Source organism: Globicephala melas, chromosome 19, assembly GCF_963455315.2.
Source record: "Globicephala melas chromosome 19, mGloMel1.2, whole genome shotgun sequence".
Classification (NCBI taxonomy): Eukaryota; Metazoa; Chordata; class Mammalia; order Artiodactyla; family Delphinidae; genus Globicephala; species Globicephala melas.
Window position 1 is genome coordinate 53205830 of NC_083332.1, and position 14950 is coordinate 53220779.

At 45.6% G+C, this 14950-nt stretch overlaps 1 protein-coding gene across 1 annotated transcript in view; it reads left to right on the forward strand.

Moving 5' to 3' along the window:
• The window catches only part of WWOX (WW domain containing oxidoreductase), a 978641-nt gene that overhangs the window by 241376 nt on the left and 722315 nt on the right, over positions 1–14950 (forward strand). The window contains exon 6 of the mRNA XM_030863784.3: positions 11413–11501. Coding sequence (XP_030719644.1) covers positions 11413–11501 — 89 coding nt within the window. The remainder of the gene's footprint in view (positions 1–11412; positions 11502–14950) is intronic.

Consider the following 14950-nt stretch of genomic DNA (forward strand, 5'->3'; position numbering starts at 1 on the left):
TCCCCTTTTCTTTTCCCTCCCTCTCTTCTGATATTTTTCTTTCTTCTGGAAATTTTCACGTACATATCTAAATTTTCTCTTACTTAGTATAAAACTATTTACTGTCTCTATCATTTTAACCAGCAAAACCAGGCCATACATGATTCAATGGCTCGATGAAATCCCTGCCCCCCCCCAAAAAAAAACAACAACCTTTGTTATTGTTTCAATTCTGTCTTCAGTTACTTTTTAAGAGTAATTTACCTGGTCTTGTAGCTAAGGTAAAAGATGCACAATGTTTGGGGATAACTTGACTGTGCCTCGTGTGTGTGTGTGTGTGTGTGTGTGTGTATGTGTGTATTATGTTGAGTTCTCATCTTTCCTTCCTTTCTGGGTGTTTTCATTGGAACTTATTAGAGCCTTCTTAGGCGGATGCCACTTAAGCAGGAAACCTCATTTCTCTTGGAAGCACATATACTCTTAATCTTTTCTAGTTTATCTGTTGAATATCCTGCTTGGCTTCTGCAGAACCTCTGAAAGATTTCTCTCTTTCAATTCACCCATAAATTAAAAATAACCGTCGTGGTCAGTCCCCAAGCGTGATGATACTATTACATGTTTACTGCATGTTCTGCATACCAGGCTCACATCTGTCATCATGCAGTGCAGCCAATTTCTGAGAGGCAGGCCCTCGGCCAGCCATTCTGATGCACCAGGAGGAAAGCCTGACTCTCTAAATGGCTTATGGGAAATCGTTGCTGCCACCATCACTAACATGATTTTATTTCTACTTACAAATTTGTCCCAAGTTTGGTGGTGTGTTATTTATTCATTCATCCATTTTCTAAATTAAAGCCTGTCTTGAAAACCTACTCTGTGCCACTCACTTTGTACCAGGAATCAGAGACAGAGATATGAGACTGTGCATTTTAATTTACTTTAACTGTCAATGTGAATTATTGGTGGTTTTGGTTTTCTTTCATAGTCTCCTGCAGTGTTCTTGGGAATAGACATTGATACAACCTTTTAGGAGGACACCCAGTAAAAATCTATCAAAGTTTAAAATGTAGATATCTCTTTACTTAGCAGTTCTACTTCCAGGAACTTATCCTCTAGAAAAAAACAATCATTTATTGCGAAACATAGGTATTGCAGCATTGCTTTTAGTAACAAAAACCTTGAAACTACGTAAAATAATATTAATTACAACAACAGCAGTAGTTAACAGTTAGAGCATATCTGTTTAAGGTGCTTTCCATGGTTATTATCTCACTGAATTCTCACAGTAATCCCCAGGAGGAGGTTCTGCTATTATTTCTATGTTTACAGATAAGGAAGGTCAGGCATCGGGAATTTAAGTAAAAAGTTCACAAGGCTAGTGAAGGGTGTGGAGGGCTGAGGAATCTAAAGGGGATAATAAATTCTTGAACAGCCCTACAATGGGCTAAACCTACTGGTTGGAAAGAATGTGGGTGGAGTCTATTTAGATGTATTCAATTATGTGTTCACTGGGAAAACCCAGATGATATAATAGCCCGTGAAGTACGATACTATGTTTGTAGAAATGTATTATGGCCCAGTGTTTTTATATGTGTAGAAGATGTACTCTGGAAGGATTTGCATCACTGTCACTCTGTTTATCTTGGGGCAGAGGGATTCCGGAGATATTTTCACTTGATACCTTATCCACTTCTGTATTATTTATACTTTCACTAGTGAGCCAGTTTTATTTTTATAAATAAGGATGAATTTAAGTCGCTGAAGCCCACTTAGGGTGAATCGCGGTTCCTCTCACTACACTCACACAGGCAGCCTCGGCACCGTTGCCATCTGGGGGCAGTTGTAGGATGTTCGGCATCCCTGGCCTCTACCCACTAGATACCAGTAGCCCCCCACCCCCCAACAAATTGTGACCACCAGAAATGTCTCTGACCTTGCCGGATGTCCCCTGGGGGTGGCGTGTCCCTGGATGAGAAGCCCTGAGGCAGACACTGGCCTGTTAGTGTGTGTTCCTCCGCATCCTGAGGGTGGTAATGAAGAGAGTCTCTCTCCATCTGAGCATCTTTCAGACTTCACAGGTCCTTCATGTGGAATTCAGAAGCTTTTCAACCACAGCAGACAAATCTTGTTTGTCTCTTGCTAGTCAATTTAACTAACCACCGTTGACCTGTCAGCAGATAATCAACAGGTCCCACATCTCTGTGTTTTAAACTATGCACCGTTCTGAATCTTGTGGGGTGGGGGACACTGATTTTTCTTTTATCAGCAACTTCCTCAAAGAAGGGGCTTCCAGTGCCCTTTCCTTAACAAGTTTCATTAAGGACCCCACCTATTAAATATTCAAAATATATAGACTGTTCCTGTTGAGGATCTAATTATACAGTAAATTAGCTGATGTCCAGTCTGTTGCCTTTAAAGCACAGCGTTGATGTTTCCAATACTTACATAAGATATAGGGCCTGTTTATTAAGAGTCTTCAACTGTATATAAAACTAGAACAGTCAAAAGTAATGGTGTCTCCTGAAGGATTCTTTATCATATGAATTTACCTTTAGTCATCTATTATTTATTTCAGCTATTTTATATGCCATTATAATAAATATTATGACAGAGAAAGCTTTTACGCTTCGACTTACTGTGCTAGTCTTTACTTGCCTGCAATCCTTCAGGAAAATGTAGCCGTGCCTTACCTATAGTTAATGTAAATCATCACTTACATTAGAATGAAAAATTCACTATGAAAAAAAGGCTCTTTCTTCAATAGCAAGGCATAAATGCCCGATCATGTTGACTGCCAAACTCCCGTGCCATTTGCTGTCCTTCCTGAAACTGTTTTTAAGCTGCAAAGTGAACACATCTCATAGAGGGAAGTTGGAAGGTTTTCGGATATTTTCACTCTCTTGTTTGTTTCTGGCAAGATAAGCATTTTTTTATCCAGAGTGCAAAATATTGCCTATTACCGTCTAAGCATTTTTAATAGTTTTGCTTCACGTGGAGCGTTAACTCATACACCAAATTAAATGAGTCGTTATCCGGTGCAGTTCCTCCTTGAATCAGCCTCACAATTACCTGTAGATATTGATACAGTTATTCTGCAAGTTGAGTTCGAGCCACCCAAGGCAGAAATTCTGACCTGTATATAACGAAGAAAGCGTGGTCATGATTTTCTTATCAGGGGTGTTTACGAATTTAGTGGGGAAGGCAGAGTTCAAGGGCACTCGTGAGGGCTCAGGAGTGAAGGCTGCTGCCTGATGGTTGATCTGACAAAATCAACCCCTCTTCTTCAAGGCTGTAAGGAAAAATCCAGGGGTTTGCTAAGGATCATTTTTGGTTTGGTTCCCTATTTCGAAATTGGACTCTTCCCTAAGAGCATTTTCCTTGTTGAAGGCACAGTGGTGTACAGATTGGTACAGGTGTGTAGAGCCGTAAAAGAGACTCTTAAACTCTGCTTTCTCCTTGGGGAGAAATGCTTTTTCAGAAAGAGCATGTATCAGTACGTCCTTTTAATCTTTAGGCTTGTCCCAAGGTTGGGCAAACTCCCCATCAGGCTCGCTCACGATGCTGGTTTGGATTATCCTCCTGAGAGGTACAAGAGCTGAAAGGAGATGCAAGTCTCTATCTACTCCTGCCTTTCCCAGCGAAAATGCCGCCACCCGTGGCCACCATTAACATCACTTAAAAGATACTGGAGAAATTGGCGTTGTGAAGTCCCGCATAGGATGTTGGTGATTTATGAAACCAGTGTGGTTAGGTCTGTATTGTAGTTCAGTGAATACTGTCATGTCAATAACATGCTCAGCACCAGTGTCTCCTGCTGTTGTAAATGTGACAACTCGTATTTAAGGTTTCAGAACATAAAGTCAGGACCAAGTGAATGTAAAGTGGAAGGGTGAGAGGCATCGGCGTGACGCAGTTAGGGCCCATTGGATTAGAATTTGCAGGAGGCCGTTAGCAATAAGCTCTGAATGTAGATTATTGCCTTGGTTACATTTTCTCCTTCAGCACTAGGCTTCTCTTGTAAATTTGAAGTGTATGAAATAAATATGATGCAAAAGAGACACAAACAGGAATACATAGAGGGTGTTACTTTCTTCATAGCTTCTCAGCGTCATCTGTGGAAGAATATGCGGACAGGGCTACAGCGCGGTGTGGTACTCCAGTGAGGACGCGAGCCCTGGAACCATCCCAACCAGTTGGGAACCTGGATCTGTGTCTGACTAGGCTGTGCCACTTAAACCATACCAGCCTCTGTTTTCTAGTCTGTGGAATGGGGGAAATGCTAGATACTTCAAAAGATTTTTTCCTATGACTCTTTAATGAAAAATAAATGCCAAGCTTGTCATAGATGCTCATTATTTTTTTGGCTCTGGTTATCAATAAATATATGTACATGAGAGCTTTTTTTTTGGGAAACCCTGAAACGAACTCTTCTCTAAGTGTAAGAGAGGGTAGGCACACACCCATCAAATTCACATAGATTGGCACCTTCACGGTACATGGTCAGTCTCACCCCTGTGGCTCCATAGGGTGAGTCCCCATCTGCTGAAAGAGAGTTTCCTCTGGGTGTGTTGGAGGCTGGGCTCCCTGCTCCCATTCATTCATCTGGGTTTCTCTATCCTTCCATCTCCAACAGTTGTTACCGTGTGCTCTTCTTTTTGACCAGCTCACAGGTGGCCCTTGTATCATAACAGGAGGAAGAACTGATCTTACCTGCTACTAGGCTAGGATTGAGTAGAAAGAGTGCAGTGGGGATGCTTTGGTCCAGTTGAGTGGAGGAGACAAGACTCCTGGACTAGATGAGAGTATTTTGAAGTGTGCCCACCTGAGTTCACCTTGAGATCCCATCACACACAACAGCTTGGTTCCCAGACCAGCTACTTTTGGTTCGTTACAGGATAGTGGAGAAAAGTCATTGATATACTCTAGCTAATTCATAGTTTACAATTCATAATGGTTTTTAAGGAATAATCTGTTTTTTAAATATGTTTGGTCGCTTGAAATTATTTATATACAGCTTTCCAAAGGCCTATTACCATTAGATGTTATCTTTTTTGTTCTTCCATTGATGGTAAGCAGATTATGGGTGTGAGATATTTCCTCTTACGTGGTGTTGCAATGATGGGGAATAAAAAAAAAGAAGTAAAGGAGATGGGATCTTTGGAATAAATATGTACCTTTAGAGGCAGAGTTAGTGAATGAATGAGTGAATGAGTTCACTCTTGTAAATATTGTCTCTCTTATTGTGGACCAGGAACGGGACAGCATGCTGCCTCTGTACGAGGCTATTACAGATCTGGTGGTTTCCCCTGGGATTGGCCTTGGTGTGAAGGCCTCTGAGGGGCATGAGGACAGGTGGGCCATGTGGGCATTGTGGAGTATGCAGTAGGGATGAAAATCATGGCTTGGTGTGAATTGTGGTTCTGCCAGTTACTACCTGCATGAAGATATGCAGTCACTTTATGAACTTAATTTTCTCCATCCGTGAAATGGGCGGGTGATAATAACTGCCCACAGAGGGTTACTGTAAGGAAAGAGGGTACTGTGGGGCGAGGGCTCACATGGCCAGGGTTCTCAGATTGCTACCATCGTCCAGTTGGGCCCCGTTCACCTGTCTCAGTGAAGAGTGAAGCAGTTCAGTGCAGATGGTGGTGATGATGGTGATGATGATGGTGATGTTGTTGACAACAGTGCTAAAGACAACAACAAAAGCAATCAGAGTAATACTGTTCCTTGGTAACAGTTACAGAATACTGCTCAGGTGTCAGGCGCTGTTCTAAGGATTTTACATATATCACCTCATTTCCTGATAAAGCAGGTGCTCTTGTTTCCATCGTACAGAAGAGAAAACTGATTGCACGAGAAGTAACTTCGCCAGTTGGTAAGTGCTAGAAGTGGGATTTAGACCCAGGAGGTCCAGCTTGAGTCTGTGGCCTTCACCATGGCCTTGACACCTTTCAGGTTCAGAACACTTACTGAGTTTGGAAACTGGGGTACCTTGGCCTCTGGGGGATTCGGTGAGCCTCCTTCCTCCTGCTCTGGGGTCATGTATCATCCATCCTCCATCACAGAGCTGCTCTTCGTACTTTGAGCTACTTCAGGTAAATTTGTGAAATAAAGAAGGGAGACTGCAATTGCTAATATGCTTTATGATTGAAAAACAAACAGTGGACATGACATTTTAGCAGTGGCCTTACAAATGATTATTATTATTTATGTGCCCCATATCTTATATGCATCATACCTCATCTTTACCCTAATCGTGCAAGGCAAACGCACATTTTGGCATTGGTGCTAAGGCCCAGAGCAGTCACACAGCTCCCCTGAAGTCGCACTGTCAGCACTGTGGTCATGCTGGTCTGTGGTTCCGGGTCAGCCCAACTCTGCCGTCTCCCGTGGATGATAACATCTTCCCACTTCTCCCTTTAAATACCGCACAGTCCCTATATGGTTCCTTTGGTTTCAGGCAGTATCACATCTGAGTCATACTTGGCTAATTTATAGGCGTAAAACGGTATGAGAGATCACTGTTACATAACAACAGCAGGAACCCCTTTGATTCTGCATTTGCAGACTCCTGAATCACTAAGCCAGGTTTTCTGAACTTTATAAAGAACAAACCAAGAAGACTTGGTCTGTTGAGAGTGTGGGTGGACTGTGGTGCCACCGAGCGTCCCCTGACTTCCAGGGAAATGGAAGGAGAGCGTGTGGGTTGCTTCATTCCTGTGTCTTTCTGGCTGAGCCTGGGGTGTTGGGAGCAGGTGGGCTTCTCAACGACTTAGGCGTTGCCTGGTGCTTCGTGTGTGGAATGCCACCTGTGCAGCTCTCTTTGAAAGCGATGGGCACCAGCATCTGTATACATAATTTAAAATAAATTTACATTCCTATTTTGCCTGAGATGATAAATTTGTGTACTGGTGTGATTAAAGAAAAGGGTGAGGATTTGGGGAAGGGTTGAGAGAGGCATTTTATAGCATTTTAAGATTCAAAGTTCTAGTAAGAAGTTGTTTCTGTTAACCAAAGCTAAGTGGATGGACGGTTGGCCGGCTGGCTGGATAGATGGATAGGTAGAGAGGAAGGGAAGAGGGGAGGGACCTTTGGAAAGCTAACAGTTAATATTGGGGTGGTGGGATTATAGATGCTTTCTTTTGGCCACGTTCATCTGTCATTTCTAAATTTTTCTATCACTAATGGAAAGTATGAAGCAGGAAGTGGCCTGAAATGAGCCTAGAGAGGTAGACGGGGCAAAATCGTGGACTGAGTGTTAGTCGTTACTGTTATTCATTGTGCATATGTTTGCATTTCTGTTCTCGCTGGGCATGCGGAGGGTTGCACCTTTTCGAAGCTAAGCACAGCCACAACACTTACTCTGCCAACAAAACGTGAGCACAAGTGACACGTGTCACCACTGGGTGGAAGCCTGTGACATTCCACGCGCACCTTGTCACATTCTCTTCCCTGCACTGTAGAGACTGGTGATGCTACAGAGGGGGGAGGCTCCACCTGATGGGGCCCCTGGCCAGCGACAATAAACAGGACCCCACTGACCTGAGATGGGCATGAAGCGTGAGCAAGTAATAATCGTCTGTTGTCTTAAGACATTGAGGTTTGGGGGCTGTTCCTTGCTGAAGCTCATCCTGATCAATACGGAGGCACTTGTGTGAGCCACACTAAGGAATTAGGAGCGTATCTTGTTGGCCATTCCAAGCTACAAAAGCGTTTTAAGCTAGGACTTTGTGTATGGGCATCTGTTGCCAATCCAGAGAGCACACTCTGGCCAAACAGCCTGAACTTTTCACATCCTGAGCGGCATACGCTTAAAAAAATCTTAAAAAAAACCTCCACGGTTCTTTAGTGGTGATGGAATAGTTCTGTATCTTGAATCTGTGCACGTGATAAAATGTCGTAGAATTATACACGCAGTTATTCCAAGTAAAAGGAACTGAGTGCGTCCCAGAACTGGTGAAATCCAAGTAATGTCTGCGGTCTAATAAATTACACTGTGACAGCGTCACTTTTCTAATTTTGATAATGTGCTATACTTGGGTAAGATGCCCCCTTTGGCGGATGCTAGGAGACGGGTATGTGGGCACTCTCACTACTATTTTTGCCACTTCCTGTGAGTCTATAATTCGTTCCAAATTAAAGTTAACGACAACAACAGCAGCAAAAGTGAGTTATACCAAGATAGTGAACTGTGGCCAGTCCCAGGTTCATAGTCAGACTCAGCGGGAAAGCTCACCTTGGCAGATGGGGCCTCGTGCTTTCACCTAGCAATCAGCAGCTTAGCCCTCACAAATGCTTTCTGTTTGCAGTCCGTCAGCCCCTGCCTTCTCATTTAGAGCATGTCCCACGATAAACATTTCTATCTCGTTAAGTTTGTCTGCCAATCGGAGGAGCAAACCCCCCAACCCATACACATCAACGCATACACACACCTTAATTCTAAAAGCTGTGTTTTTCCTTCACTGGACTTAACTGATTGCGCACACAGTTTCTCTGCATTTCTCAGGGTAAGTAGCAGAACAGGAAACCTGATACCGAGGGCAGGAGAATTACCTGAGTAATTGCGTGTGGACGTGAATCACTGTCCCCAGGAGCCTAGTAACACACAGCCTGTGGATTAGTCTGTTGAACTACTTGATGGCTTGTGACCCCTTGTTCCCCCTGGATGTGTACGGTCTGATTTTGTGCTTATTGGTAGTGGCAGCCCTGTGCTTTATCGTCAAGTGAAGGGGGAGGACCAGAAGACAGTTTACCACGTGTAAGTTGCACGTTTAGAAGAATGTGCTGGCCCATTGGGCTGCGCCATCATTTTCATTGGAAATATTGCTTTGGGGTCACCATCTGGGTATGTTCTCCCTGTTTTATGGGGGAAGAAGGAACATCCATTTTTCTAATATGTAGCCAGCGTATCCCTTGGGGTTTCCATCGGGGGCTCGGCTGAGAGGAGCAATGTCTTTACCACCCCTTCCTTAGTAGATGAAATAGTTGACTTTCCTCTTGTGATCCATTCAAAGTTCTGTAAGATTCTGTGTTGGCGGTGCGTGCCGTGCTCTGTGCCGGGAGAGGCTGGGGCCGGAGCGGGCAGGATGAGGGTGAAAGGCCACTTTACTCGCTCACTCGGGACATCAGATTGGGGAGTTGAGCATTTAGGAGGCATAAGAATCTGTGGGGAAGACAAGTTAGCCATTAGCAGACTTCCCACTCAGAAGAGGTTTTAGCCAGAAAGCGGTGGGGGGGTTTGCTCCCCATCTGGAGACCCAAGCGCTCTGCATGGGGTACAGTATCACTCAAGTGCATCCTCTTCTCCTGGGGGCAGTTTCCCTCCCTGTAGGATGAGGGGCGTACCTTGCCTTACCTGGACCCTCCAGGTGCAATACTTCCCTAACAAAACTCATGGGGCTTCCCTGGTGGCGCAGTGGTTGAGAGTCCACCTGCCAATGCAGGGGACATGGGTTCGTGCCCCGGTCTGGGAAGGTCCCACATGCCGCGGAGCGGCTGGGCCCGTGATCCATGGCCGCTGAGCCTGCGCGTCCGGAGCCTGTGCTCCACAGCGAGAGAGGCCGCAGCGGTGAGAGGCCCGCGTTCCGCAAAAAAAAAAAAAAAAAACAAAAAAACCCACGTGTTGGCACTTGCCCTTTTCCTGCATCAGGTTAAACACTTCTCCGTCTTCCAAAATCTGCAGGTTTGAGCATCTGCTGCTGTTACCTGAGGAATTTAAATCTTCTTTGGCCAGCTTGCCTTTGCCACTGATAAGCTCTTGGGGTTTGGGGAGGTCATTGAATCCCTCCCTACGCCCTTTCCCTAAAACTGGACTCTGTTAGCGGGCAGGACCTGGATCCTCCAGGAGCCAACAGTGATCTGGTCCGATGTGGTCTTCTGGGGGCACTGGTGCTTGTCATCAACATCGTTTCATCCACCTTGCTGCACTGTTGCCCACCCAAACCATGGTTTACTACACAGTGGCCTCAGGGGAAGAATTTGTCACCACGGGCATCTTATCTCCTCCTGGTTAAACTGATGAAATACTTTGTCTCTTCAAGGCGGGATGTTAGATGCTTTATACTTAATCTCACAACGCTGAGAGTAGATAATATTCACATTTACAGATGAGGGAACTGAGGCTCAGAAAGGTTACAGGGCCCAAAGTCAGTGTGCTTTTCTGCTGCCTCGGCCTGATATGTATTGTTCAAGGCCCGGGACTTGGGTCGGAGCCCAGGACCTAGGCGGCAGAGGTGAACTGCCGTAGACACACGAAGCTTCTCAGCACAGTTTGTATCCGTTCGGGTGGAGGATGTCCCCAGCAGTGCCGTTTGCATCCCCCTTCATAATATTCTAGTACTGTGTTAGTCTCCATAGTCTTACTTTAACATCGCAGTCTAGACAAGAATTCCCAAGCTCACCATTCGTTTTATGGGGATCTGCTTACCTGAACAGGCAGGTGGCCTGGCAGTCTGTCCTTCAGCGGAGGGACGTCTAAGAAGTGATAGCATTTCAGCTCACACTCCAAAGTCCAGCGAGACTCAAAAATTGGGAGGGCTCTGTAAATACAAGGCAACTCTGATCTTTCCAGAAGTGTGCTAGGAGGCCCTGCAGTGGAACAGGGTAGCTTCAATCCTGACCACTGCAGTCCTTTTGGTGTCTCTCCAGGAGGGAACTTGGGCTCCAGCCAGTGTCAGACTGACTTGAGGTCTTGCCGTCCACACTTCTTAGCTCTGCAATCTCTTATAAGATGCCACACTGTAAAACAGGCAAACTACAAATGTATCCTTCAGTTGTCCTGAGGATGAAATGAGATGATGCCTGTAAGTGCCCACCCACCATTGGCTCAGCATAGACATTAATGGCCTCATTAATAGCATCATTATTCCATCCATATGTGCCCTGCCCATCTATAGGGTTCACAGGGTTACTAAACCAGGGAGGTGTTGAGCAGTCAGGCTCCGTTGATATAAACGAGTTTTGCCTGCGTTTGTACTTTCTGTATATGAATTGTCTCTCATTTTTCATGCAGGCTTGGTGGAATCATTTCAGAACCGGAGGGCAGCTTTTGAGATTAACACGTGGTCTCCGGAGTTCTTGCAGGAGCCAGGCTTTGTCCTGGTGTTGCCCTATCATTACAGTTTTTTTTAGGAGGCAGATGGAGAGGAGCTGTGTGAGCCCGAGGACCCTTAGAACCCTGTTTCGTGCGCTGAGTCAAACAGCACAACCCCCCAGCATGGAGTTTCAGCAGAGTCCCAGCCTCCCATCCTCCCTCAACTTGGCAGTAAAACGCCCCGTTCTTCCATTCATTCCGATGATTTATATTCTCTCTGGGCGTCTAATATTAAACAGGGGAATTCCGACATGTTCCATAACACATTTACTGTAACTTGATACCATGAACTAAACTTGCTGTTATTTATCATTTCTTTTTATTTTCTCTCATTCCAGCATAAAGCCAAGGTAGAAGCAATGACCCTGGACCTCGCTCTGCTCCATAGCGTGCAGCATTTTGCTCAAGCGTTCAAGGCCAAGAATGTGTGAGTGTTCCAGTGGAGGGTTATAGATCATAATAGCTTGTATTGTAATGTCTTTATCAGATGAACACAATGGGGAGGCCGGAAGGCTATTGTGTTGTCTTGGCGTTCAGACGGGAGGCTCATTTATATTGGCCCAGTGAAGGTGTACCGTATTTTCTTGACTCTGAGTCACCCTCATTTTGAGATGCGTCATCAATCTCATAACAGCCCAGATAAAAAGGGAAAGACAGTACTAAGCAGCAGTAAAAGTGGCTCCTAAAAGCCACCCGATTGTAAGCTGCATCCTGATTACAGATATTTTTGCAGTGCCTCCCAGAATCGAGGAAAAGTGTATTTTAATTGCACTTGGAAACAAGTAAGGTCCGCTCTCCAGTCCTGCAAGGGGGCTGAACGTCAGAGCACGAGAAGAAGATTCTGTTGTTTCGCAAACCTGCAGTGATTTTACGTGGTGCGTGAATGTGGTTCCAAAAGCGTGGACTCACATCATGAGAAACTTCCTCCTTTTTATTCCCTCATCTTTCTCAGACTTTCAAAATGCCTGAAGGAGGAAGCCTTCACTAGGGACCGGCAGATTTTTTTGCCATCCCTGCCAACATCTTTCTAACAGAGCAGCCCTCAGAGCCAGAGCTGAGGAAAGCAGTGGTGGTTAGCTTCATTTTCATTACAATATTTTGTTTCCAAGTGTTTATTTTTACAGTTCCCTCGTATTATTTAGGGCAGGCAATACTGGTTTCTCGTTTAACACAGTGGTTTAAATTTCTTTAACAAATAACTTCATTTAATTTTTCTTTTTCAGTGAGTTGATTTAAACACAGGGATTAAGTTAATAATGGTACAGGAGGTGCCAAGGATAAAACAGTTCCAGAAGGGGCACCGAGTGGCTGAATTCGGAGAACACTGATAAAATGACAAACTGTCTGGGGGTTCGCCTCTGTCGGGGTCGTTAGTTTTATAGTTCTCCACGCAGATGATGGATGTAAGGGGAGGTATCTTAAACCAGATATTCAGGTCTGACCCCTCAGTGCTGTCCAGTAGCCAGTTCTTCTTATTTCTCCCTTAGTCTTTCACTCTGTTGTTTTAGACTGTTGAGAAGTCTGTTCTCTAAAGCCCTTTCTGGAGCAATTCCGTAGCCTGAGTACTTGAGGTTGAAATGTGAACTCAGAGTCTGTAGTGGGAGCTGCACCATCCCCTTAGGTGCCGGCCCTGCGCTCCTACGAACAGTTGGGTACCGTCCCCACGCGGCCAGCAGACCTAGGCGAGCCCTACTGCGTGCGCTCTCAGCAGCGTTTGGTAGCTGCGAGCCCGTGCCAGTGGTCTCGGAGATCCTCTCTTCAGGATAGAGCAGTAGCTCTTAAGACATTTGCTTTTTTATCCCTTCCTGATTCATTTATCCGCTTGTTCATTCACTTAACAGGCATTTAACACATGCCTCCAAAGCCCCAGCTCTCTTCTCGGCTCTGGGAAGAGAGTGGTGGCCGGCAGAAGCCCAGTTTACCTCACACGAGCCATTGTCTCAGTGGCCAGAAAGCAGGCAGTGTTTTCCTGCTAGTGACTGACTCTCCTCAACCTTGTATTTCTGTGGTTGTTTGGGAGTGAATAATAATAACCACCACCGTAGCAGCAGTAACAGCTCATTTATTGAGTGCCTATTATGAGCCCCATACCCAGAACCCTTTGCATGCTTTTTCTGATTTAATTCTCAAAGCAACCCTCGGGGTGGGTGCTGTCATTATGTCTATTACACAGATGAGGAAAATGAGACCAGGGAGGGTGAGTTATCTGAAGGCACGTGGCCAGGAAGCAGAGGGGCTGAGATCCCGTGCAGTCGGGCATTCCTGGGCCCCCCTCCTCAACCACCACGCTGCACTGTCTGTCGTTCTTAATGTGCCAGAAACCGAGATCAGAGAAACTGAGTGACTTTCACAGGGTCACTTGGCAGGTTGGTGGCAGATGTAGGATTTTCCTCCGTTGTGACTCTCCTCTTTCTCCTTGACACCATGCTGCTCTAGTGGGAGCTGAGCTGCACTGCCTCTTCATGCTTCCTCCAGTCCTGGTTTCAGACCACGTTGGACGGGAACCATTTAGCCGAGGAGAGCCAACTGTTACATAATAGGACTATCTTCCAAGTCTTAACGGGACCATTAGTTTTTAACCGTTAAGTAATTCAGAAATCATCAAATCCAACTGCCTTCTGTAATCAACAAGCCCAAACTCTTGGAGGAAAGCTAGCAGCCATTTTGCCCTAATTCTAGATTTTAGCAAACGACTCTGAATTTTTGTACTCCTAGGTTCAGAAACAAAGGCGATTTTCCTCTTAGCCAACCCTGTACCACAAACCTCCTTTTATCCGTCTCTCGAGAGTCCAGCATTTTTCATGGGCTTAGAGAAATAGCGTGGTAGTGAAAATACGCATAAAAGACGCGAGCGACTTTCCTTTTGAAACACTGCCAAAGTGAAATCTCTCCTGGATAGGCAGATGACAGTTCAGTCCTTCCAGGTCTGTAGATTCTGAGAAGTGTCAGAAGTGAGTTTAAGTGCTGCTGACTGAGCTGCCGTAAAAACACGTGTCACTCTCTGCTCATCGTCCCCTCCCATCTTTCGGCATCAAAATTTCCCTGTGTGCAAAACATAATGACGAATGAAAGAAAGGCTGCCAGTTCCGAACCCATCCCTTTAGATGCCGTTGGCCTGAGGTGAGGAAAAACTCTGACACTGAAATTCCATGTGGATGCTACCACGTGGAATTCCGTTCTGAAGCCTGCCTGCAAGCACACCAGAAGTACGATCAGGCTCTTTTTACCTGGTGTATCCCCTCGGTTCATGCCCCAGCCCAGGTGTGTCTCCCCGTACCGGGATGGGCAGCAGCGTGTGCAGCCCGAGACCGAAAGAGGTAGAAACAGATGCAAATGCAAACCTTGTTGGAAGATCTAGCTCATTGAAGGGCCGGGCCGCCCTCTGTCCGCCTTCTCCCGGAGGGGATGTGGATTCAGCCTCTTCTGGGATCTCTTCTTCCTCCTGTACTTTGGAGGGGCCGGGGGTGGCTGGTGTGGCACGGGGTGGGGACTGAGTCGTTTCCGAAAGAGCACTGCTAACAGCAATTATACAGATCATAGCTCCTTTTCGACTTTTTGTGTATTCCGTGCAAGGCGACCTGCTGAGCACCTATTCACGTGTTCTCTCTGTAACTCCTTACAATCACCCCAGGCATTTTTAGTCATTTTTATCTCTGTTTCACATGGAAAGGCTCCAGCTTTTCACAGAGAGGCCAACTCACAGTCCCAACTTTAGCAAGTGGTGGATCCCAAATTCGAGCCCAAGTCTGTCTGAATCCACAAGGACCCCTCTTTTCGTTACACCTCACCCTTCAGGCGTTTTCTTCAGTGTGGATTTCTGGATTGGTATGAATTGCTGAGAACCAAGTTACTCAAAGTTAGTGGCTTAACACCATT